This window comes from Eschrichtius robustus, chromosome 14 (assembly GCF_028021215.1).
Source record: "Eschrichtius robustus isolate mEscRob2 chromosome 14, mEscRob2.pri, whole genome shotgun sequence".
NCBI classification, from domain to species: domain Eukaryota; kingdom Metazoa; phylum Chordata; class Mammalia; order Artiodactyla; family Eschrichtiidae; genus Eschrichtius; species Eschrichtius robustus.
Genome location: NC_090837.1, coordinates 32,649,412 through 32,677,031, shown reverse-complemented (window position 1 = coordinate 32,677,031; position 27,620 = coordinate 32,649,412). Strand labels below are relative to the sequence as shown.

General features: G+C 42.6%; 1 protein-coding gene across 1 annotated transcript in view; it reads right to left on the bottom strand.

The window, feature by feature from the left end:
• Positions 1-27,404, bottom strand: part of LAMA1 (laminin subunit alpha 1) — a 145,490-nt gene extending 118,086 nt beyond the window's left edge. Inside the window, 5 exon segments of the mRNA XM_068562441.1 lie at positions 10,217-10,329; positions 10,523-10,693; positions 13,649-13,671; positions 19,037-19,098; positions 27,300-27,404. Of these exon segments, the coding sequence (XP_068418542.1) occupies positions 10,217-10,329; positions 10,523-10,693; positions 13,649-13,671; positions 19,037-19,098; positions 27,300-27,404 (474 nt within the window).
• Positions 27,405-27,620: the final 216 nt, after the last annotated feature.

The window sequence follows — 27,620 nt, the reverse complement described above, 5'->3', positions numbered from 1 at the left end:
TCATTAAATATAGACAATGCTCTCAGATATGCTGGAATGGATCAGAAGATAATTCCTGGGTGTTAGGATCACAAGGGAGTTTTTTTTTAACAATTCTTTTCTTATGTTAAAAAAGTTCTGCTTCTGTATCAGAATAAAGGAAGTTCTATATAGAGAAAAGTTCCACTGAAGACATAAAAAGCACATGAGTTATTTTGAGGGATAGCAGAGGTATTCAGGAGCTACTTTGTTTTTTTACTTTGTTACAGCTTTCTTTTTAAAGATGAAGATGTTAGATGTTCCAATTTGAATACACTGCTAAGTAAAAAGCAGAAAAAAAAAAAAAAAAGCAAACACTAGAAGGATTCCAAAACGTATTTTTCAAAGAAAAATTTTTTCAGAAACTAAAACATCTTTTTTTTAGCTTTACTATAACAGGAAGAAGTAATTCCAGAACAGACCTCCCTTTCTTTCCATAAATATACAAAAAGCTTTATTTTGAAGCCAAAACAGTTGGAGATATGAAAAGTATATTTTGACAGAGTCCTGCAAAACTCTCTTCACTCATTTCCCAGAACCCTCCCAAGGCCGATCTAAGAAGCCCTGTAGAGCAAGCAACACTGTAACAGTACGGCCAACACTCTGCCATTTAAAACAGAAAAAGAAAAAAGGGGGAAGGTTTGGTAAACTAAGTTGTGCTAACTGGAAAAATGGTTATGCTTGACTGTTTGGCAGACCACCGTTCATGACAAAGGATAAAGCTTAAAAATAAATCTTGCCAGGAAAGGAAGCTCCACATATGGCCTCAATTATTTTCATGTATTCAGCTCACTAGTCATTAACATTGAACAATTTAAGGTACAATATCTGTATTGCCACTTGGTCCTATAGCTCCTCACATCACCTAAAGATAAAGGTATAGCCCCTAAAAGGTAAGCTATGGGAGACCAGCAGAGAGAAGCCTCTTTTCAGAAGTGAGGAGGCAGTGGGGGGTTCAGACACGTCTCAAAGTCTTTACCCCTCTTCCCGTGGCAGGCTGCAGTTGCCTCATGTTTTCTCCACTTGAATCTTTGCCCACTTCAGAGACTGGGAGGTCCAAAGAGCACAGAGGAAGATGCTGTGTGACACTGAGGCCAGGTCTTAAAGGGATGCAACTTCTGCCTCTTTCTCTGGAACACTTGTGCTGGAGCCATGAACTGCCCTGTTTGCAATGCTGCCTCAGGGCTGCCATGCTGTGAGGAAGCCCCTAGTCCACAAGGAGAGTCCACACAGATAAGCCCTGAGACCACATGAAGGGAGAGCCTTGGCCAGCCCTCAGCTGCCCCAGCGCCCCCTCCCCCAGCTGCCCAGACCCCCTCCCCAGCTGCCCAGACCCCTTCCCAGCTGCCCAGACCCCCTCCCCCAGCTGCCCAGACCCCCTCCCCAGCTACCCAGACCCCCTCCCCCAGCTGCCCAGACCCCCTCCCCCAGCTGCCCAGACTCCCTTCCCAGCTGCTTAGACCCCCTCCCCAGCTGCCCAGACCCCTTCCCAGCTGCCCAGCACCCCCTCCCCAGCAGCTCCACCCCAAGGACTGCAGCCTGAGATACAACCACTCACAGTCAAGCCCTTCCTGAAACGCTGACCCCCAGAAACAAACCCAGAAAGATATAAGATGAATGTTGCTTTAAGCCCTAAAGTTTGGCAGTGGTCTCTTACAAAGCAGTAGATAATTGGAAAAGCCGCTGTGTAGGAGAAAACAAAATGAGATAGTAAAAATGTGAAAACAAAAGACAGACATATCTCTGAGACAAGCAGCTTCATGGAGAATAGGACGGAACAGATAAAAATGAAGGAGAAGAATTTCGTGTGGCTTACTTCCAAATCATAATGAAGGGCTTGATTTCTTCCAAACTATTCATTTTGCCAAACAAACTCAAGAAAAATCTGAAATTGGTTGAGCCCAGTATGAAGTAATATAAAATTGAAATAAAATCATTTTGAATAAATACAAGTACACAGTCATGGTCATTTCTACCAGGGTTTCCAGGAACAATTTCTGCCTGAACTCTTTTAACAAACACCCAAGACTCATTTGTAATGAGAAGCTCCAATTTACATGCAACTCTTGTTCTAAAAGTCTTTCAAGATTTTCTGCCTTAAGAATGTGAAATCTGCCTGTTCTTTTTTTATTTACCGTGCCAATGTGCTTAGCAAACACTTTACATTTGGACGATACAATAATAAACCTCAATCCAGCTCAGGCCAATTTTTCAGACATTTTTTGGGGAAAAAAAACCACAGCAGACGTCCAGATTAATGAGGTTTTATAAAACCCAGCAAACAAGCAGCTCTTGTCTAAAGGTTTGCATAAAACAAAGGCCCTTCTGTGATTATGTGCCCACAACAAAGTGTTACTTCCTAATTAAACCTACACAGAGTATAAAGCACTGCTTCAAAAAAGCAGCCTTTATTTTCAATGCCATAGGAAACGTTTCCTTTTTTACGAAACACACTTTGTCTTCTAAGGGGACATTACACATTTTTACTCACAAATCTGACCACTCCCAGTGAACATTTTGCCCAGGTTTAAACATTTTGAAAGGAGATTACTAAACATTGATTCATTTTGCTGCTTCTTGGCCAAAAATCACGTGTTAGAGAGCACCCAGATTTACCATGAGAGAAGCGTTGATACTCTGCCCCATTCCCAGGGGAGAGGACCCCGCTGAGTGACAAAGAAAACAGGAGTTTAGGAAGAACCCAGACACTCCCAAATCAGGAGGAAATTGTCAGAGCTCCTGCCAGCCTCCCCAGGAAATCGTAACAGAAAGAGAAACAATGATGGGAGACCAGGAACAAATGAGGTGAGACTGTGTGGGTGATGTGGAAGGAACCAGAAGTCGTGGTGTCCAGCCCCAGTTGCAGCAGGTACAGCCATGTGACACTGGGCAAGCCAGGGGACCACTCTGCACTGCCACTTCCTCACCTGCAAAGAGGGGGCCATCTCCTCTCCAGGATTGTTGGAGATGAAGTAATATGGATGAGAAAAAAATGCTCTAGAGTCTATAACCTATACCTATATAGATACCTATATATATGTATATAGACACACATATGCATGGTATATGAATACACAATATATAGGTTGAGTGTTCATATACATATGTAGATTCTATATGCTACGTAGATAACATACTGTATATATTCTATATACTATAATACTAAATTCTATATATTATATATAGATTCCTATACATATACACGATATATATGAATATATGTATAGATTCCTATACACAACAGGCAATGAACATTTCTTTTGAAAGGGATACTCAAAACTAACCAGAAACTTGCCATATGAGCCTTGAAAATGATTTGTATGCACTGCACTCCTTCACTGGCATGCAATCCTTTTTCACTGAAACCTCAAGTTATTACCCATAACAGAAAAGCAACCAACATGTCAGGCGTGGGAGCTATTATGCAAATCATGGGTAAGCCATAGAGTAGGATGTTAACGCAGATTTAAAATTATTAATAATGATTTTAGTTATATTGGGAAATGATCATGCTATAAAGTTAAATAAAACATCAGGACACAAACATATTTGTCACAAACCTCAGTCGGAAGGATGATATCGTTCAAGAATGCAGACAGGGATGAGTTCTACCCTTGAATTACTTCAACTAAGGCTCAGTTCTGCCATTTGTCAAAAGGAGATAATGCAGAACCAAACTCATAGTGTGATTACGAGGGTTCCATGAGCTAGTCCAGAGCAAGGGTTCCGCAGAAAGCCTGGCCTGCAGGAGTATGGAATAAATGGCAGCCCTATGACTGCATTATTAATTTAAATACATAGACATGCATGCAAAAGTCTAAAAGCAAGTACACTGATGTTACTGGTGGTCGTGTCAGAGTGAAGGGATGACAGGTTTTTCTGTCTCTTTACACTTATCTGTACCTTCCAATTTTCCTACAGTGAGCCTATATTACTTCCCTAATTAAGAAAAAAACAAGAATTATTGACTTACGAGTTTATTTTCTGGAAATCTGCATAATTGCACTTCTTAGCTAACCCTATTAGCTAACTCTAATTAGATTGTATCTTGCTTAATGTTTCCCATGTGATACCTGAAGATTTTTAGGACTCCTAAGTCACCTGCGGACTACCAGTGTGACGGGGGAAAGGAAACTCATATTTTTTATAAGGAATTTGTCAGGTGCTCAACCAGGAACCCTCCTTCATTCTTTTTTTTTTAAATGGAAGTACAGTTGATTTACAATGTTGTATCAGTTTCAGGTATAGAGCAACGTGGTTCAGTTTTATCTGTATATTCCTTTTCAGATTCTTTTCCATTAAGTTATTACAAGACATTGAATATAGTTTCCTGTGCTATACAGTAGGTCCTTGTTGTTTATCCATTTGATATAGAGTAAGTGTTGCATTTTACTTTGTAAGTTGTCCGAAAGCATAGCACCCAACCACCCTTGACACATCTCCGCCACAATGCCACACGACCAGAAAGGAATAATAAATAAATACATACAGAAATAAACAGAACTGCTTCCACTTCCCCCACCACTGTCCTTAAAGTCACAGTGTCACCTACGGTAGCCTCTCAGATGAGATCCCAGGACACCTAGTCTGTCCACGTATTAGAAGGCAGTCCATGATTTCGCCATGAGGATTATGAATTTTGCATTTTCATTCCGAAGTTAATCTAAAAACTTATAAAAGCATATTCAGAATCTGGCTGACCACTGTATAACAAAATTCTGACCCAGGATTTCAAGGCTGCCAATCTGTGTTCATGTCACTGCTCTGGCACAGTGATCACCTACTGAGATGACAGTATTACTGCCGGTGGCAAAGTGACTGCAAATCCACCTGCTGTACTCTGCTTCTCGGGGTTGGAAGGCACTAGTGGGAGGCAGGTAGGCCAGAGGAGGGAGGCAGGGAGGCTGGAGGAGGGAGACTGGGAGGTTGGAGGCAGGGAGGCTGGAGGAGAGAGACTGGGAGGCTGGAGGCAGGGAGGCTGGAGGAGGGAGGCAGGGAGGCTGGACGAGAGAGACTGGGAGGCTGGAGGCAGGGAGGCTGGAGGAGGGAGGCAGGGAGGACGGAGGAGGGAGGCAGGGAGGCTGGAGGAGGGAGACTGGGAGGCTGGAGGCAGGGAGGCTGGAGGAGGGAGGCAGGGAGGACGGAGGGGGGAGGCAGGGAGGACGGAGGAGGCAGGCAGGGAGGCCGGAGAGAGACTGGGAGGCTGGAGGCAGGGAGGCTGGAGGAGGGAGGCAGGGAGGATGGAGGAGGGAGACAGGGAGGCTGGAGGAGGGAGGCCAGAGCAGGGAGGCAGGGAGGCTGGAGGCAGGGAGGCTGGAGGCAGGGAGGCTGAAGGAGGGAGGTAGGATTTTTCCCCTCTGTCTACTTGCTGCTCCGGTCAGTGTCCTTCACCCAGCAGCAGTTGGCCCCAGTCTTTGGCTTTCTGGAACTCCCCACATGAGCCTCCTCACTGCGGCTCAGAGGTGGGGTACTCTCCTGCAAGCCTCTAGCTGTGAGTAACCCCCATCGCCTCCCTCAGTTCCTCCTCAGGGGTTAACTCTGAGTTAGCCAGGCACTCTCTTTCCCAGTCCTCTCACACCAATTAACCAGTTCCTCCTACTAGACATGTCCCTTTAAATAACTGCTGTGGTTTCTGTTTTCCTGATTGGACCCTGGCTGATAGAAAACAGCATGGATTTCACAGTATTTTAACATTTTTTAATTGTGGTAAAATACATATAACATTAAAATGACCATTCCAGCCATTTTAAGTGCACAATTCAGTGGCATTAGGTACGTTCACATTGTTGTGCAACCATCACCACCATCCGTTTCCAGGATCTCATCATCTTCCCAAACTGAAACTCTGCACCCATTAACACTCACTCCCCATCCCCCTCTGCTCAGCACCTGGCGCTTTCTGCCTCCATAGATATGACTATTCTACGGACTGCATGTAAGTGGAATCATACAGTATTTGTCCTTTTGTGTCTGGCTCATTTCACTTAACACATTTTCAAGGTTCATCCACGTTGTTCATATATCACAATTTGCTTCCTTTTTAAGGCAAAATAATCCATTCTATGTACAGACCACATTTCGTTTATCGATTCACTGCTGATGGACACTTGGCTCCTTCCACCTTCCAGCTACTGTGAATAGGCTACTATAACACATGGGTGTGCAAATATCATTTTGAATTCCTGCTTTCAATTCCTTTGGGGATATAGCTAGAAGTGGAATTGCTGGATCATATGGAAATTCTGTTTAACTTTTTGAGAAGCCACCATACTGTTTTCCATAGTGTTGCACCATTTTACATTCCCAACCAGCAATGCACGAGGGTTCCAATCTCTCCACACACTCACCAACCTTTATTTTCTGTTTTTTGATCACAGCCATGTTAACGGGTGTAAAGTGGTATCTCATTGTGGATTTTCTTTTCTCTGATGATGAAAGATGTTGAACATCTTTTTATCTGCCCAGTGTCTTAACTTAGAGTATCTCAAACTGGAAATCCTTGAGTTCTTAAGTTGAGAAACTCTATCATAGGAATACATTTTAATATATTTAATAGAATATATACAGTTTGATATAATTAACAACTAAAAGAATGTTGACAATCAAAAAATTCAAGATCTATCAAAGGTGTATGCTCACTCTCTCAGAATGATTTCTTTAAAATTTTAAGTTATCACAAGAGATCCTGGGCTCATGTCCATGGTATCATGCTAAAGAATAAACCCTTAAGTCATTGAACAGTGAGCAATAGTTTATGACTGGACACCACCCATGTATATGTTAGTTTTACATTTGTTAAAGTGACACGTCAGTTTTATCTTTTTTCTTAAAACAAAACTACCGCACTCATTCAATTCCCACAGATTGTTTTCTTTTTAAGTAAGACACTGCTAGATATCAGCGTAAATTCTAAAATATGGTGAATCGATGCAAGAAATGAATAGCAGGCATTATTTTAAAGAAGTAAGGAAATAAATCTAATCGTTCCTCTTGTAACGTGTTACTAAAGCAAACACTCCGTAGTTAAATCTTATTGCAAACCACACAACGTTTATAGACTTTCTGATAACACCACTTTTTATCTTTTCTTTAGTTTATCTTTCAGGTAACCAAACATTATATACAGAGGCTAAAATGCTATCATTTCTACAGCTGTCATCAACTAGAGAACAAAGAATGGTATCAGTGTCTTTGGCATTTGCCAAAACAGAACGAAGCTGACTGATCTGGTCATAAAACCTCAGGGGCTGACATATTTATTAAGTTACATGAACACATTTACAACATGAAATTGTTGATTTCTGATAACACTGAGGTCTGCCTAATTTTACTTTAGAAACCTGTACTTCAGAGTTTACATTTTTATAGGAGTGAAACAAAGCAGTCAATGGGTTACTAGTTGATGGTCATCTTTTAATCAGGCTGTGAACCAAAAAAAGGGGGGGAGTATGAAAATAAAGCACTGATTCACAGTGCAATTACACACTCACTGCCTCACCTGTGCCAATGTCTGGGCGTGAAGTCAAGCCTCCATAAACGTTAACAGGGAAGGAAAAGGGAAGAGGAAGAAGAAAGGAGGAAGCAGACAGATGTGGTCCCTGCCCTCATGGGCTGTACAATCTAGAAATTAACTAGCAGCTGGTGAATGGTTGGCCTGACAGGGAAACACGCAGACTTTTGACGACAGAAAAGTCATCAGAAGGTATAACCACGTTCTAGAGCTGAGTGTCAATGAGGCCCAGGAAACAAGGACGAGATGAGGAGGAAGGGAGCGAACCGGCTGTCAATACCTAAGCAGGACCCAAATATAGCCTCACTCCTCATGGGACAATTAGCTCTGGTAGCAACAGAGCAGCCAGGATTGCCAACGGTGGGTTCTGGCCAAAAATATTTAACTGGAAAGTAATCAAGACTTTAGAGCTGAGTTTAGTTCATAAGAAATAGAGGGCATAAAGGAACATGTTAACAAAATCACAATGAAACCACCAGACAAATCCAGAATGTGGGATATTCTACAAGACAACTGGCCTCATCTATTCAAAAATTGAATATCATTTTTAAAAAAGTAAGAGAGGACAATTCAGATCAGAAGAGATTTAACAAGCACATAACAGGCATCAAATGCTATGGTGTTCCTTACTGATCCTGGTTTGAAAAAGAAAAATAAAAGCTATAAAAGACATTGGTGGCTAAATTGGGACAACTGGATATGGGTGGAGAAATAGTTACTAGGAAATTACTGTTAGTTTTGTTAGCTAATGGCCTGGTGCCTATTCAGAACAAATGTCCTATTTTCTGAAGATACAAAAAATCTTGTATTGGTCCCATGTCACCATGACTGCAATTCACTTGGAAAGTGTTCCCAAGATGAAACAAATGTGGCAAACTGCTTAAAAATTCCTGAATCTCGGGGGTGGGTATGTGTGTGTCACAATAATACTGTTTTCTACATATTCAAAAATTTTCACAATAAAAAGGCTCAATAAATAAATATATCTGAGAAAGGTTTGCTCAGCGATAATCATATTGCACTTTTTTTAAACTGAAAGCACAGTAGAAACTTTACGTTGTGTAAAAGGTAAAGAAAATTCTGAGTATTTTGTTATTTTAAATAATCTCAATTTAGAAGCTTATCTAAAAACACTAGAAAGTACTTAGAAGCCTATAACTCTGTATCTATGCTGGTGTTTGAATATGCCTTAAAGACCTAAAACTGAGGCCCCCGAATTCCTCAAGCTGATTCAGTCCAACTTACAGCAAAAAGATCTCCTGTTGGGAGAAGTCGAAATTGACAAATTGCAAGATAAACAACAGTTGAACATGGATTTGAAGTCTATTTGTAAAATGTCCAGCTGTTAATTTGGCCAAACTCACGTAGTATCGCATTTGTAATGATGAAAATGTTGTAGTTTTTCCCTTAAAGAAGGAAAATACATTGAAAAGATGATGAGAAAACCAACATTTCCTGCAGAAGCAATCTTACCACTGAAACAAAAACAAAAACCAGGGCAAAAAGGGGCTTTTTTCTCTTTTCCTTCAGGCAGATTTGAAAATACAAAGGCATGACATATTAATTCAGGATTCGTGGCTGGAAACACCCAGAAGTATTATTTCACTTATGTTGATACTATGAACCTAAACTTTAAAAATGTCTCCTGAACTTCACATTTTACTACCTCATTTACTGTTACGATTAGAGCTCAAAAGTTCCTTGTACATGAACAGACACAGTATTGTCTTGTTTTCTACTTAAAATCCTGCATATTTTTTCATGATCACTAATTCAAAGAATTATGACTCTTCATCGTGAGATCTCCAAAATTCCTATTTCAATCCTACAGTGCACATTTCAACTAGTTGTCTCTTTCAAGGATATTTCACACGACAGTGATGAGTTCTAACCCAAGAGAAACGGAATGCACATAAATAAGGAGGCTATGCCATCACTTTTCTGGAGAACTGAAATCAGAAATTTGACAATAGCTGCCACCTTTCTTTTTCACCCTTTCCACTCAGATTTCTTTCCTTCTCCTTCCCTTCCCCAGAAATATTTGGAGCAGCCAGAGCCCATATCATATTTCTCTACATTCTCCTATGTGGTCTTAAAGCAAAGCAAGGGGATGCAAGTGGGGTCTGAGCCATTTAAACCCTGCCTTTCCCAGCTCGTGCTGAAGGCTTGCTCACAGCAGTAATGGACAACCCTAGGTACGCACAGCCCTCGCAGACAGCGTGACAGGGGTGAGGCAGTGTCCACAGGTTTAAGACTATCCTCTTTTGTTTCCAAGCTTTGTTTTCTACGTAGAACCCTTTTACAACAGCTGCATAGCGATAACAGCAAGATAACAAGCTCAAAAGGCCGGAAATGCATGTGTTTTGTGACCCCACCTGCAGTGTGTGTGGACACCTGGGTACCGCCTGGCATGGCATCCTGGGCGGATGGATGATCAGCGTCCCAACATAGCTTCTAAGAACATCAAACCACGTGGAAACACTCCACTCATCTCCCCAAGGATACCCGGGCATGATAAACGTGACAAGAAACGGTACCAACTTCTGTGTCTCAACTTAAATCCACCGGGTGGAAAAACAGTGAGACCAGAATGTAAACATATTAAGAAACAAGTGGACTTTCCGGAAGCTCATGAGATTACAACCCAGCAACCCACAGGCATCCTGCAGTGGCTCTGGCCTTACCCACCTGTCTCAAGTCCAGAGTGATTGTGACCCAGTGGTACTCTCTCCCGTTTTGGATGCTGGGACTCTGCCACCAGTTATTCGTGCCATCAATGGCATTTGATATGGGATGGCGTTCTATTGAAAGAAAACAAAAACACGCAACGCTCTCAGCTTCTGGTTTAAGTTTTTTAACTTCTAAGCTGTAAAATCAGTGGAAATGAACAGCGGTGAGGAGAACGCAGGTCTGCGGCTCCCTAACACAAGTCTCCAGTAGTCGGTTCGGAAGGTGTACATTCCCACGGGTCCTCCCGAAGGGGGCGCCACTTGCCTTTGGGGTTGGCACTGCTGCCGTCGCAGAGCCGGCACTGGGCGTTGCGCATGGCCCTCCTGGGCACGTGCTCCACCAGCTTGCAGTAGGTCTCTGGCCCCTTCTCCCCGCAGGTCGCGTTGGTGCCGATGTGGGCATTGCTGGCAAGGTTGAGAATGGCAGGGAACAGCCCTGAAAGTCAAAAGGCACCAGATCAGCTCCGCCACTTGAAACCAAAAGGTCAGATCACTTCATCTCACTTTGCAAGCAAATCAGAGGGAGATGGCAAACGTACAGTTACCAAAGGGGAAAGGAGGCGAAAGGGATGAATTAGGAATTTGGGATTAACAGATACACACTATTGTATATAAAACAGATAAACAATCAGGACCTACTGTATAGCACAGGGAACTCTACTCAGTATCGTATAATAACATATAATGGAAAAGAATCTGAAAAAGAATATATCTATATATATAACTGAATCACTTTATACCTGAAACATTGTAAATCAACTATACTTCAATTAAAAAAAAAAAAAGAAAGACGGGAGTTCCCTGGTGGCCTAGTAGTTAGGACTTGGCGCTTTTACTGCCGTGGCCCAGGTACGATCCCTGGCTGGGGAACTGAGATCCCACAAGCCGTGCAGTGCGGCCAAAAAAAAAATTAATTTAAAAAAATTAAATAATAAAATAATAAATAGAAAAAAAAAGAAATAAAAAGATGGTAAGTTCACAGGCTGAGTGGAGGGAGCCCTATAGGAAAGCAGTATATATGTCAATTTCATTTACATGAAATTCTAGGACAAGCAAAGCTCATCTATAGGAAAAACCGAACAGCAGTTGCAAAGGATGGGGACTAACCATGAAGGGACTGGAGGGAATTTTGTGGGGTTGGGCTCCATTCTCCACCTGATAAAGGTTTGCATTGCACAGGCACACACAGGTGTGAAAAATCACAGAATGCTCAAGGTTTGGGTAGATTCGTGTATTCCGCTATAGGTTGATGTGACCTCAAAAAATTTAAAAAGTCATAAAAAAAAATTTTTTTAAAAAGAGTCATAAAAATATTGATGCAAATGCTGAACAGTTTAGGAGCAAAGTATACTTAGGTCTTTAACTCACTTGGGAATGCATCAAAAAATTAAGCTGGATTGAAGGGTAGAGATGGATACATGGACGGACAGGTGAGGAAGAGAGTAGGTAAATGTTCGTTGCAGAATCTAGGTAGGAGCATAGATGTTCACTGTACAATTCTTTCCACTTTTCTGATTGAAAATGTTCATAATAAAATGTTGGGAAAGTAGGTTTTAAGACAAGGTTCAAATGACCCCAAACCCGTATTTGCCACTGAAATTCAAGCAACTTTCACTTAGGACATCCATCCTGTGTTCACTTTGTTCCAGGTGCCTCTGCTAGTACTTACGAGGTCTTTCCTATGATTATCTAGGATTTCTCTCTCTTTGCTTTTCTTTACTGCCTGTTTGCTTTGGTGAAGAAAACATTAGAACACAAAGATCCAGTTTTCAAAATTCTCTTCAAGTCAGTATGAATCTCTGTCTTTGTATAATCTCTTTGTCTCCAGAGATTTTTATCTTTAAGCAGCTGATCCAAACTCTTCAGAAAACAACCTTTGGATGACTGTGAGAAAAATAACTCCATTAGGTTCTTCAGAGATTTGACTTTATCTTGGTAAAGAGGATCATAGCAGTGAAGATTCTATAAAGTTCCAGAAAGGATGGGGCAAGTGATACAGAAGAGGGTTTCTTCACGAATGGATGTTGTGAACTCAGGTAGTGTGAGGAGGAGGGGTTTCAGTTAAGTGGGCTTCCTCTAATTTACCAGAACTTGACTCAAGATCACAGAAGATAAACTTTTCTTTATAAAGGGCATAGAGTCAATATTATTTCTAAAATATTTCTTTTCCAGTGAAATTTGAAAAAGCACAATATAATTTTAGTAATCTAGAAGGAATTCATGTATTTAATTTTTATTTTTTAGGTACTGCTTAATATTTTCAATGACCTTTTCTTTTTTTTTTTCCTTTGGCCACGCCTCATGGCTTGTGGGATGTGGGATCTTAGTTCCCCAACCAGCAGTTGAACCCAGGCCCTCAGCAGTGAGAACGTGGAGTCCTAACCACTGGACCGCCAGGGAGTTCCCAACCTTTTCTATTACAAATATTTTAATAATTTAAATTATAAAATAAAAATGGTTATTTTTATGAGTTGCTATATTAAAAAAAAAACTCACCATGCATCTATTAAAAAAAATAATTTATGGTTCAGTCAAAATAAAAAGGAATATAAATAGAAAAAAAAAAAAACTTATTAGGTAGTCTTCCAAAGACTTTCCACATAAAACAGAGCTACCTATTAGCAGTTCTATCCTAGGAGAATGGCCCTACTCAAATCAATAGACCCTTAGCCTCTCAATAGAAAATAATTATGGAATATTGTATTCTAGAGCATTACACTTAATTTTGAAACATAACACAGACTTACATCATATAAAGTTTTAATATGTTGTATATTTTTTTGTTTTTAACTTAAAGTTGGTCATTTTTATCATATTCTTTTAAAGGGATTTCTCTGTTAATTAAAAAGTCTTTATGAAAAAATAGATGCACCTTTACATTTAATTATGCAGGTCCCCAAATTATTATTTTTCTCAACCAGTAGTTAGACACTTAAATTTTATGCAATGATCTAGTTCCTAAAGCGACATGTAATTCTTGGGAGTGGTATTTACATGGGGGGAGGAGCTGATATTTATTCTGTTTGGTACCGAGGTAAATATTAATTTTAATAACTGTGGTGTTACATCCAAATAGCTGCAGTGGTGTTTTCCGGGCTCTGGATCACGTCTATGCATTTCGATTTGCAGTGCAATCAACTCTACCCCTTCCCTTCTCACAGACTAGCCAAGCAAGGAGAAGAAAAAAGGTCACAGGAACTAATTTAACAATGCATTTCTCTATCAACAAATCCTTTACCAGTTAACTAAAAAAATGTTCCCACTTTCTCTTTTTTTCTCCCCCTCCAGTTGCTGGACATCAAGAGAACAGCCCACTTCCTGCCCGGGGCTCCCATCACCCCAACCTGCAAGGGCGGAGGGTGAAGGGGGCGGGGGTCAGGAGGGCACCTGCCTCTCTACTCAGGAGCCTGTGCTCTGAGTCACTGAGAAAAAGAAGTTTAAACCTTGTGAACATCCAACATAACATAACTTCGGTGAATAATATCTCGATTGTAGGAATCAGGTAGGTCTTACACTAGACAGGTTTTAAAACACTTCCACACCTCCTTACCTGGCTGGTATTCCAAAAACACTTTTAATAAAAAGAAAGATAAGTCCCTTCGTTAGCATGGTTGTATAGAAACATCTTGAACTGACTAATTTCTAAAATCTATAGGGTTGCCTTTCACTAAAACTAAATCTTTCTTCTCAGATAAGCTCATATTTGGAAAAAAAAATATTCACTAAAAATTATTCCTTACCTATTACATTTACTCTCACTTCATAGTTCTAGAATAATTATTATTCCTTGTTGCATATGACCACAGCTGCTAGAATATGAAAGAAAGTTGGAAATTTGTACTGGAGGAAGCATGTTTGAAGAAGATTTTTTAAAAATTCCTCAGGTTGCTGAATCTTTTCAAAGACTACTGAAATATTTCAATAAAGGGCAACTAACATGAGCTTCAGGTAGGAGGAGAAATAGGAAATCAAAGGGTCAGAAAGGGCACTGGGATCAAGAACCTGCCAAGAACAAAAGTTTGGCTTTACTCATAAAAATCAAAGGCAGAACGAAGTCTGCAGCAGGCACATGTGACACAATTTCCCATCACTTGGCTGTGCATTTAATATATTAGACGACTATACATTTTTGTTGAGAGACATTATTTACTTTAGTTAGTGTTAACTGTGATTTGTACTTTTGCCCCCATTCGGGACACACAATGGAATCATTTTTCCACCCCTATACTTAACCAGTAGCGAAAGACTTCATGACACCAAACTCCATCGAGCATGAAATAAATTCCTTCTCACTCACCAATAGTTTCTTTTCTTTTTTAAACCCCTTTATTCACAGTCTGGGTCCACTTGGCCTTCTTAAATGCATTTTAGGACCACTTTCATCTACTGGAAACTCCCTCATTAACAGTAGGTGAGAACTACCATGAAACTGAGGGCAAAAAATGCTAATACACATGATTAGCGCAGTTTTTAGCTGAGATACTTTCCATATTGAATAATTCGTTTTTGAAAGTTTCTGGGCTTTTTTCCAGCAAAAAATATTTTTGCTATCTTAAAAATAGGGTATCTAAAATACTGACTAGCGCCAAGGTGCAAGGCTCACTGCAGCAATTTCTTTATCGATATTTCTCAAATGATTCGGGGCCAACCGTTCGTGGCCTAAATGCATTTTGGGTGTAAGAGAAGCATGAGTTTTTTCTAATGAGTTTTTTTTTTGTTTTTTGGAAAAAAAAATTTGGGGGGTTCTACCAAATGTTATATTTGTCTAATCCATACTCAGAGTCATTGTGATATTCTGAAAAGAAAATGATTTGCAATTCTAAGGTAAAGGATCTGGGAAAATATGTTCAGATCATTTTTAATGGCATATTTAATATCTAACCTGGAGGTGTCCAGGCTTAAAACGGACTGTCCATTCTAATCATGGGTTTACTATCACCTCTATTAGAATCACTAGTGCCTGTAACAGCACCTTTGGGTAAGAGGTGAGCATGCGGGATTTTGAGTCAGAAAGCCCTTGGCTTGAGTTCCGGGTCTACCAGTTGCCTGCTGAGGGCTTCCCCTCTCAGGCTCCTTGTCTGTGTACTGAGAAGCACTATGCCCAGGAATATTTATAAGCATTAAATGAGATTGTGTCATAAAGGGCCTAATACAATGTATGAAGTGCTCAATAAATAATTGCTATGATTATTTTCATATTATCAGTGGATATCACTAATACAAATATAATTAGACTTTCCTGGTTATATTTCATCTATTGAAGTCTCTGTATCTCTGATTAAATTTTAGATGAAGTAGTTGGTTTGCATTTAAGGGTCACCAAGTATGAAAAGGATCTACCTTTATAGAGAAGGACCATGCAGCCCAGAAAGCTGTGCATCACGAAAGAGGCGTGGAGGAAACTCAGCCCCTCGGGTCACTCCACCCTCCTCCAAGGCAGGGGGTCCCTGCACAGAAGGCTGAGCAGGGGCGCTCCCCCGACTCACTCATCCCATCCCACCCTCCGGCCCTCCCTCTCCTCTTTTCCTTCTTATTATTCTTTCTGTTGTTGCCTTTGCAACTCTGTGTAGTTGGATCCGAGTTAAACGTACATTTGTAAACAGTGATCTCCCCCTCATTTTTCTGTAAGCTGACAGGGAAGGCATCTCTGGGGTGACATTTGAGCAGCTGCCTCAAAAATGAGAAGGGACTAGCCATGCAGGGGTAGCACTATCGTTTAATACATTTGGCTTTCTTTGTATTCTCCTTGCATTAAAAACATGCTGAGAATAGGTCTGTGAGCTTTGTCAAAGGGGTCCACTGGCGCCAAAAGGTCAAGAACCCAGGCAGGGAAAGCACTTTGGTCAAAGTGCTGGGAGCCAGGAGTTCATGGCGTAGGTGACTCTGTAAGTCTGCTTTCCCACCTCCTCTGTCAGGAACCTAGCTCATCCCTGGACAAGGGCAGCCCCTGACGTTTTGATCCAGATGGATTGTGAAGGTGAGGGGGGCTTGGACCAAGGCAGGAGTTAATGTCCTGCTCAGGTGAAGTCCTCAGCCACCTGACCAGGCGGCCTGGAGAAGCAGCTGCCTCCAGCTCAGGGGCCCTAAGTGGAAAATGAGTCCTTAATGCCAGCCAGGTTGCGGGACCAGAAGACGACATGCCTTGAGGAAACTAATGAAAACTTTCCCTCTCTCCCAGGGAATACAATCACCCTCATGAGATGCAGGTTATCATCTGATTTCCCACATTTGGCACACGAGCGTATTTTCAGGGCACGCTCTCTGTGGATGCTGAGGGCCACACATGAAAGGAGAGAGGGGTAGAGACAGAGGAACGTTTAAACTGAAATTACTTACAGTAACGCATCCCAACCCCTAAGATATGTTCAGGAGGCTCTTTACAAGCTGTGGCACAATTCATCTTAGCTCAAACTTTTTTTTCCCAGAAAACAATACAAGGGGGTGAAGCCCTCAGCAGGCAGCTGGTAGACCCGGAACTCAAGCCAAGGGCTTTCTGACTCAAAATCCCACATGCTCACTTCTTACTCAAAGCTGCTGTTACAGGCACTAGTGATTCTAATAGCGGTCATAGTAAACCCATGATTAGAATGGACAGTCCATTTTAAGCCTGGACACCTCCAGGTTAGATATTAAATATGCCATTAAAAATGATCTGAACATATTTTCCCAGATCCTTTACCTTAGGTGTATTTGAAAAATATTATAAATGTATATTATGAAGTAGGTGTATTTGAAAAATATTATAAATGAAACTGTTTTCCCACTTTTACGTCTGATTGATCAGCCATTGACAGCAGCTTCTGACAATGAGGGATTCCTTATTCCTGTTTCTTTCCCACAAGAAACCTACAACTAACATTTTGCCAAACAGAACTACACCATTTAAAGACATTCTATTTCAAGTTATTTATTATAAATTAAAATCACTTTAATCATTACTAACTGATCTTGTTTTGTTTATCAAATACCAATATTTTCAGAATGTTGAAACAATAAAACATCGACACTGAAGTTGAAATAGATGAAAGTTTTGCTTGCTTGGTGTCAAACAGGGCTTCTGTTTCCAATGAGAATTCTGCAAACTTACCAGTTATTTTATTTCTCAAAAATCTACCATTGGGAGCATTTGTGAAGGAAAGTGACCTGAGTCCCCTGTGGGCTGTAGCGGACCCCTTTCAGCAGAGACAGAGAATGAATGGCCCCTCCCCCCACCCCCAAAAAGCAAATACTTGGTTTTTGGACGAAACCAATTTAATCATTGATGGCTGTTAGTAAAAGAAAAAGCTTTAAAATATTCTAGAGATTCCAAGGCCCTTTCCAGCACAGTGGGAAAAAAAAAAAAAAGATGGGAGAGAGAGAGAGAAAGACCCCACAGGAACTTGAGGGAGAAGTCAAATCCCAGCTCCTGGGAGTTTGGCATTTAACACCCTTGACTTTTTTTCTCACATGGGAAGATGAAAAGAAATTTAATCTCAGAAAACCCAGATGGGGTGGTGGGCAAAAGGCCTTGGAAGGGTTTTGCCAGAGTCCATTTCCATAGCAATGGGCTTGAGGTGTCCTTGACAAAGACAGAGGTTTTCACTATAAGATAAACAAGCTGTGAGGACCTAGGCCTGAATACTGTCTGTAGAAAATAACACCTTATCAAGACCACCTCCTCCTGCCACAAAGGTTCCTTAATGCTTATATTTGATGACACTGTGGGTTTTGACTCAATACCCAAGTTTAGTTGCAGAGACCATAACTACAATTCATCCTTCAAGAGGTTTTCTCTTTCGTTGCCACAAAACTGAAATTTAAGGGCAACAATTAAAAAGCTCTACAGGATCGAAATCACTATAGCACACAGGCAAAGCGCGAAAGCACCTCAACATTCGTAAGTATTTTAATATTTCATATTATTCCCATTACCCTGGGAAGCCACTGCCCCTCCTCCCTCCTCTAAATTCTTACAGGAGGGAACTCAGCTTAAAGGGAAATCAAAAAGCAAGTGCAGCCTTTAGGTGGAATATTGACAGCTCTGTTGAATGAAAATGCAGTTATATTCTGCTTGTATCAATATCATTTATCATGTCTACAATGTTTATATCATTTGCTTAAATACCTAAAAACATCAATTAATTCAACATTTTCTAACCAGCTAAACGCTTCCAAAAACCACCAACTTTTCTACGAACGCTTCAAGGTCTTAGTTATTTCTTCCCCCTTCTTCTGCCACTTCTGTGCTCCATTATATAAATTTTACTTGCTTATGCTTTAAAGCTTTGGCGTGCTCTTTAGGGACGTACCCAAGGCCACTTCATGGGTGTGCAGTCGCCCTTGGTTTAGAGCCCTGTTGACACTGTCTTGAAATTTCTCATAATGTAAACAAGGGGGCCCACATTTTCATTTTGCACCAGCTCTTAAAATTGTGTAGTTGGTTCTGGATATGCCTTGTGAAAGCGTCAGTCAGGGACTGCCCTCACGAGCATCCACGGACCTCTGATTGGATCACCTGGCATTCGAGACGCCCGATGCGTTACCGCCTCTAACACCAGGACAATGACCCCAAGGAGGCTGGATCCACCGGATTACAGCTCCATTCATTCCAGAACGTACTGAGAGGGACAGCTTACAAACCACGAAAGCATTTGCAATACCTTCCACCTCAGAGACCAACAACAGACAAACACATTTGACAACTAGAGTAAACACCCCAATCAAAAGTCCAGAGTCACATTATCTTGGTATCATTCTCACTGGGGTTGATAACACTGTACTTTCTGAGTTCTAGTACCACTGTTTTTTCTGAGATTGGGCTGCTTCTTTATCTAGATACGTACACTTAATGTGATCATCTGTCTATTTTTTTAGAGCTATTACTAAGTCAAGGATGTATATGAGAATCGTGATCACTGTCTTCAGTTCCTGGCCTCACGCTGGCTCTTCACTCAACTTCAGTTGGGATTCTCCTCCTTTAAATCACTCAGAATGCCCTCGTCAAGGTCTCCATCCCCAGCGTGCAGCTCACCTGCAGTTTACTGGACCTCACGGTAGCTTTTGTAAACAAGGACCTTTCTCTCTGGTTTAAACCCCTCTTCTTTTGGCCCTGTCATACTGCAGACACCTAGTTCTTCCCTCTGTCACAGCAGCTTGCTGGCCGTCCCTGCCAGTGATCCAGACTCTCCCCATGACCCGATGTCCCAAGGAAAGCAGAAGAGGCCCATCCCCCATACAGGCACATTCTCAGGCGGAAAGCGGGAGGTGTATACTTTCCCCCAAAACTATTTCCAAACACTATTTTGGTTTTCCACCCCACGTGCCCAGCACTTCCTTGTTCGATATGATTAATCCCCACGTGGATAACAACAGAACAAGGCATCACACGCATGGGAAGTGAACACACTGGGTCCTGGAATGAGTGGAATCTCAACAGTGGCTAAAATGAATCCAGTATAAGTTTCACAGGGACAGATGCAGGACCTTCCACGCTTCCCCAAACCCACCTGCAAGCACAGTGCAATCTGGGCAAAGACGGAAAAGATGCTCTAGTTCCTGGTGACAGTGACACACAACATGAAAACGGTGCTATGAGAAAAGTGAACATGACCTAAGGTTGAATTAATAGAAAACGACCCTTGGCATCCACAGATTTGATCCTTATAATTGAACTATGCACAAGATTTACGAAAGTCATTCTGTGCTCAACTGGGCAAAGAGAGGGTTGGAGCAGAGCTTCTCAAACTTTTATCAAATCAGCTGGAGATCTTGTTCCAAATGCAGATTCTGATTCTGCAGGGCAGGGCTGGGGCTGAGCTACTTCCTGGTTAAGTATCTCCCTGGGGCTGCTGCTTTGACTTCAGCAGATGAAATGGTCTCTTGGGTTTTTTCCAGCTCTAACTCTCTGGGGTTGGCCAATTCAGCCGAGCCCTGGCACAAAGTTCATCAGACTGATGAGTAAGATCACACTTCCTCCAGAGTTGTCTGTCACTATTTAACCGGAACTCCAGATTCCCCATCCTGCATTTACGTTTTGGAGACCTTCGGCAACTATTTTTAGAGGGAATTCGGGACTTTGGTTAAAACAAAGTTTTTTGGCTTACTGTAAAGAGGGAAAAAAGGTCAAGGCCTCCAAAATTAAGATGCAACATACAAACAAGGTCACGTGAGCATCAACCAGGACAATCTATTAAAGCAAACCAGTGTTTTGAGTCCTCAGTCCTGTTCTACCCCAGTGACGCTGCCACTGGCTGGTTCACCCACATTGAAAATGATGCTATTGAAGACACGGTGAAATGCCTCGGTGATGTTAAATCTTAAAGAAGGCTAATGTACCTGCGCTGCCTATTGCTGGCAGAGGCCCAGCCCTTTCAGCCTGTCCTGTCCTGATGGTGCTGGTATCCTGACCTGCTGTCTTTTCACAGAGGCCTGGAGGGGGCTTTACACACGGGGGTGGGGTGGGCCAGAGAGGACAGCACGATATCCATCCCCCTGGCTGCCCTGGGACCTTGCCTTTGAGCTTCCGGGACATGGCCCAGGTCTAGGTGACAGAGGAGAGGAAGCGTTTTCAAAAGAGCCTCTGAGCAAAAACAGGGCCATTCTCAGAAGGTGGGGTCGTCTCCCCCATCCTAGCGAGGAAGACAGCTGGAGAGACTTGGGGAAGGTCAAGGACACAGCAGTGCCCTTGAGCCCTCCTCCCCCATCATATTAAATTAAGATTTATAATATTATTTTTCTTTCATTTTCTGAATTCTTCCCTATATTTTCATTATGATAATAGGGAAAATTTAGTCTATTTCCACACATTAGTAGTGAATCAGAGCCCAGCCTGGACCGCATGAATACGTGACTCTCAAACAGGCCACATTTATATACAACTTCTCTTTTTATTTTTTAAATTGAAGTATAGTTGATTTACAATGTTTCAGGCGTACAGCAAAGTGATTTAGTTTTATATATATGTATGTGTGTGTGTGTGTGTGTGTGTGTGTGTCTGTGTGTGTATTCTTTTTCAGATTCTTTTCCATTATAGGTTATTATTAAGATATTGAATATAGTTCCCTGTGCTATATAGTAGGTCCTCGTTTCATATACATCTTCTTTAATACATTTTCTTTTCAAACAAACCAGTAAAAACCAAATAGCCTGTCTCTCCTGCACACTGCAGTAGGATTCACGTGTAGGTCCCCCACTTTGAGCAAAGTGCACCTCTTCAACCAATGGACTGTGGACGGGGAGTTCTCTCTGTTTTAGTCCTAAGTGGCACTTTCCATACTTGCCCCTCCCCCTCGGGTCGGCACCTCAGCACAGACCTCCCCCTGCTGACTCTCCAATCCTCTGCCCTTTACACTGGACAAGCTAGCCTGGTTAGGAGCCTAATTTGTTTACAGGAGGATGTCAGCCCTTCTTTCAACCTCTGAGATTGGTTCCCCACTGGCCAGTCCAGAACTTCTGTGAGTGCGGCAACTGTTCCCTCCTGGGGGTTGCAATTTCCAGAGCCCTCCCCCACTTGAGTGTCTTGAAACCGAGGATCTAAACTGATTGACTCAAGATGAGCATCCTCTAAACATAAACGGTAACTAGTACAGTATGTGAAATCAACTTTAAGAAACTTCAATATAAAGACAGTGACTTGGTGCATGTGATATCGTGTGTGTGTGTGTGTGTGTTACTTAGGTTAAACTACCCATTTGCAGCTGGTATTAAAATCAATGATGCATCTCTTGGGGGTGGTCAGGGCGTATTCCAATAAGGAAGACTATCCAGGGTCGGGGCACTCACCATAATGTTCTCTGTCTCCATCAACACCAGTACTTTGCTAATTAGCGAGGAAAATGTTTAAAATGGGCTATTAGTAAAATTAGTGGATTGTTAACGGAATCACAAACAACAGAAATAGAATCTCAGGAAGAGAATTTCACGGTAGTCAAGATATTTTTATAAATTAAAATATTTTAGTGGGACTTCTGGCTATGGTAAGTAAAGAGATTGACAAAAACAGTTATATAACTGAACAAAATTTTCAAAAACAGCCATTTCAGGATTCTGAAAATAACCAACAAACAACAAGTTGGGAAGCTTTTCTTTATAAAAGGCTGCTAGGGTTTCAGGTCAGACTGTGAGAGAGAGAGCAGCTTTCTGCCTGGGTCTACTCCATACTCAGCCCCGCTCCCAGGGCAGGGTGAGCCCTGAAAACCAGCAGCTTTAGTGCTGGAGATGGACGGCTGACTTGATTTGGAGCAGAGAGTGGAAACAGATGCTCCGTGATGCTGACAAAGTTGTAAACTCAGTAGAAAACAAATGGGGAAACCCTGTAGTTCGGCTAGCTGAGGTTGCCATCCTAGTAGGGGAAGATACAGATGGCCAGACCAGCCAAACACTTAACAGGGGATCCTGGGCACATGGGCATCAAAGAAGGACCAGATCAGCTCTCCATACTTCCCAGGCTTTTTTTTTATTGAAAAAGAATAAAATAGTTAAGAAAAGATTTAACAGAGGAAATTCAAGACCAAGACACTGAAAACTGTGAAACATTTCTGAGAGAAATTAAATAATATCTAAATGAATGAAGACAGGTTTCTTATTCATAGACAGGAAGACTCAATATTATTCGACAGCACTTCTCCCCAAACTGATCTACAGATTCAATCTAATCCCTATCAAAATCTCAGCTGGCTCTTTTGTAGAAATTGACAAGCTGATACTAATGGAAATGCAAAGGACCTAGAACTATCAAAGCAATTTAGCAAAAGTGAAGTGCGGAATGGCTTAAATCACCCAGTTCAAAACTTATTACAAAGCCAAAGGAATCCAGACAGTGTGATGTTAGCACAGGGAGAGACACGTGGGTCAACAGAACAAAAGAGAGTCCAGAACTATACACTGAAAATCTAGCTGATTCCTTCAAATATTATTTCAGAATTATTTGAATATTGAATTTGAAATTACTTCATTTACAGAAAACTGTCTTATGCACAAATTTTCAGGGAATGTTTGACCACAGAAAACGAGGCACATCTTAACTTAGTCAATTTTAATAATTAAAACTAAACCAACAAGGTTGGAAGCTACTAAAGGCACACTAGATGTTATGCTCATATTTCTAAAGAGAATAGGCCATTCTTTCATTCAGTAATAAGTGATTTTTATCACACAAAAATCCATCTGTGACATAAATTCTGTATGCCTTTGTTCTGTTCCTGAGGAGACCAGGCTGGCTTAGCCCAAAATGCCTGGAGGAGAACAGCTGTTCCCCACTTAAACAACGTCCTCCAAAGGCAGGCAGGTAGAGTTCCTTTAAACAAAAACTCTATATAAAAATGTAACTCCAAGAGCTAGTCAACAAATGCCAACAAGACTGAAGTCAAGGCAAAATAGAGTGTTCTATAGTCACAGTCTTCAAACTAAAAGGAAACACGTTCAGTAGAAATGCAGTGTTTAATCAGAGTTCTCTCTCTGTTTACGGTGACACTATTTTACAGCAATAAGTGGGGTGATATTGGTGGTCTAGGCATTCAGAAACAAAAATCCCTCCAAATTTGAACTGATGGACACACGTAGCCTAGGATTCCTTGGGCACTTCTTGTGCCTGCTTGACTACATACAGCTCTAGGGGTTCAAGGACCAGTGTGCAGAACTCTAGAAACTCAACAAATACTTATTGAATATGTGAGTTAATGAGTTGTGGGCTTGAGATGCCTAGAAGTCAGTGGCTTCAAATCTAGAAATAAGATTTTGTTAAATATAATCTGGGCTTTAAGCCTTATTCGTCATTCAGTATTATTTCAATTACAAAAACGTAATCCGTTTTTCCTCCTTTGTACTGAATTGGTATATGGGGAAAAAAAGGTAAATAATCTCTTCAAGCTGTCAAGCCCCTCCTGATTTCCAGATTCTGTGGCTCTTCTCTCTGTGTATTGGACCCCATCTGCGAGCAGGGAAAGTATCTGGATTTAGTGTTTCTGCTACGAGGTTGTCCCTGGTCATGTGTTTTGGTTCAGAATGTGAGCTCTGGTCCCCAGAATGTTTGACTATCTCCTACCGTAGCTTGGTTACCTGCATTCTTGTTCCCCATCCCTGCATCCTGTCTGGGTACCTGCTAAGGCCTCCCAGCCTTCTCGAGCTGGCATCTGTCCTTTCCCAGCCCACCTCTGCCCAGGAATCATCACTCCGCCTCCTCATTAGGGACTTTCCCAAATCCCAACCGCCTGTCTGTCTGAACCTCTCAATACTATCCATCCTCTGGGTTCCCTCACAGCCCCTGGTGCTTGTCTGAATTGGGACTTTCATTCATTCATCCAACCAATATTTACAGAATCAACACTAAACGCCAGACGCTGTGTAGGTATTAGAAAGAAGAACAAAAATCTCTGCCCTCCAGGAGAGACAGGCAAGGTAACAAGCCGTTACAAAATGACGTGCTGGTCAGAGGTGTGCACAGATTGCTATGGCAACAAGCAGGAGGCACACCTGGATGACTGGTGGACCAGAACAAGGCAGTGTCACAGGCGAACCACCATGTCACATTATGGGAACCACGGATGCGTCAGAATGGCCCCAAGAGGGTAAGCAGTGGGAGAAGCAGCTGTGGAGAGGTTGGAGCAGGGCCAGACCACAGAGGGCCTTGTAAGTCCTGCTCAGTAGGGGGAGAAGCCACTGAAACAATTCCACAGGGACGGGATGACCCCATCAGCTTCACGGCCCGTTAACCCCTGGGAGGCTTCAGATGCCAACGGCTTTCTGGGCCCCAGGGAAACTTTTATTGGCCACATTAGACTCATCCCAGCATCTGCAGCCGGCTGGCCATTCCTGCAGAACCTGCCCCAACCCAGCAGATGGGCCGGGTCCAGATACCAGCTCCATCAGTCTGGGGTTAGTCAAGTGCAGCACCCTCCAGTACCGTTAAGCCTTTAGTTGGGAGCTGGTCTGCAGGTCAGTGTAGGTGGGTTGTGGGTGTGTGTGGTGTGTCTGTGGTGTGTCTGGTGTGTGTCTGGTGTGTGTGGTGTGTGTGGTGTGTGTGGTGTGTCTGGTGTGTGGTGTGTGTGGTGTGTGTCTGTGGTGTGTGTGTGGTGTGTGTGGTGTGTGTGTGGTGTGTGTCTGTGGTGTGTCTGGTGTGTGTGTAGTGTGTGTGGTGTGTGTCTGTTGTGTGTGGTGTGTGTCTGTGATGTGTGTCTGTTGTGTGTCTGGTGTGTGTCTGGTGTGTATGGTGTGTTTGGTGTGTGTGTGGTGTGTGTGGTATGTGTCTGTGGTGTGTGTGTCTGTTGTGTGTGGTGTGTGTGGTGTGGGGTATGGTGTGTGTTAGGGATGTAGAAGGAAGAAAGGCTCTTATTTTGCTGTTGGAGCTTGAAGGGAAGTCATAAGCCAAACACTGAAAAAACCTTCTAACATGCAAATGACCAGGCCCCACCCCAGACCACATAAATTGTAGTCCCTGAGGCAGGGGCCCTGGGCATTCATGTGATTAAAATCTAACGAGCAGCCCAGACAGAGAATTTCTGAATTAACTGTACCTGCTCTCCACGCGCACAGAAGAGCTGGCCAAGCAGGTGAGCTTCGAGGCCCCCTGAGACAAAGGGCGTCTGGAGAAGTAGATGTCACCCAGCAGGGGGTTTGGTGAGGAAGCTAACGCAGGGCACTCGCTGCCCTTCCCTTCTCCCCTTCCCTCCCCTCCACGGGGCCTGCTTGCTGCAACCTGAACTTATGTGACTGGGAGCAAGCAAAATATACAAGCTATCTTCCACCTGTGCTACCTGAATCCCCTCAACCATGATTTCTCATGGAGAACATTTCTTTCTAGCTATGCACTTGGACTTCCTCAAAAACAATTCCATCAAGAATGTCCATAGTAGAATCATAATGAGGAAAGCGGCTGAGAACGAGGACCTCAGGACACACCCCGACTCGCGGCCTGGAAGGTCGAGGGTCCACTACATGTTCGGTGCATGAAACTGAGCAAGTAAGTGAATGAGCAAACACGGGGAAAAATCTAGAAACACGGACTAGAAATGACAACGATCCCACAAGAAAACATTATTCCCTACCCCAAGAAGGTATCAAGGATTTAAAATGCCCACTGCCTTACAAGAAGAGCAGGGGGAACTCCCAAAGACATCTCACAACGTTCATGGATATCTCGAACTCTCCCCACCCCAAACTTCTAGAATGAACAACAGTGCAGCCATGAAGCCAGGGCAGAGTTGTAAAGAGTTGGGAAAACTAGATCACGTACAAAAACAAAGACAGAAATGCCTGAATTGGAGATTCAGAAGGAAGGGGCTGAAGGATGGACAGTGGGAATTTTGAGGATGGGGAAAGAGTGCTAGCCCACCACAGGACAGAGCAACAGGGACAGAAAGTACACCAAGTGGCAAAGATAGTTCTGGAAACAACTATCTAAACTAGAAACCCAAAAGGCTCAGCTTGAAGGCCGGTTGGAAAATTCCTTCCGCCTCTGGTATCCAGATAGGAATAAGGTTTCCTGAAACAGATTCTAGATCCTACTCAGACCTGTGGAATCCTAATTCCCTCCAGTGGTACGAAATCTAGGAAGCTGGAGGACCTCCTGCCCCGAGAGGAGCCGGGCTCAGGGCTGGGTTTGCAATCCAGGGGCTGGGTAAGGGTTTCATCGTTGTTAAGGCAACCCCGTTGCCTCTGCGGGGGGCTGGGGGGCGGTTTGTTGGCGTTACTGCCCTCTCACTGCCTAGGGCTCAGGTCCCAGCACTAGAACCTGTGCCCCCAAGTTATCTGTGTGTGGAAAGAAATGCGGGGAGCTAAGGTTTTGCTCTTTGAAAGAAAAATGTCCCCTCTTTTTGACCTTGACTGATGGCATTCTGGGCAAGCCATCCACAAGAGGACCAGATGGCAACTCTGGCTGGATGGGAACCCCGACTGATCACAAAATATAATGCAAGTTCAAAAACGGCCATAGAGGCCATAAAAACAAGTCTGCCCTGGGGTGGGGACCAACTGGCCATGGGGGATCGGCTGAGGCTTCAGGTAGAGAGTGGGGATGCCACTCAGGTGAGGGAGTCATGGGAACAAATCACACAGCCCGAAGTCAATACCTGACTTTCCGAATCTGCGGGGATGACGGACGGCTGCGGCCAGCGGGTGAAGCCAGGGCGTGCATTATGAAGACAGTGGTTAAGGAGCACCCGTCTCACCGCCATGTGGGACTAGATTAGGTGAGCGGATGCTGCCATCAGAGACTTATTCCAAGTGGCTGGTTATAGCCATCTGGACAGACAGTGATCATCTGCAGTGTAATAAAGAGGAACAAAGGCAAAAAAAAAAAAAAAAAAAAAAAAGAAAAAATCAGGGACCTTTTTAAAGGAAGAAACAAAAATGCAGAGGGATGATTTAGATAGGGGGAATACAAAAAAAGA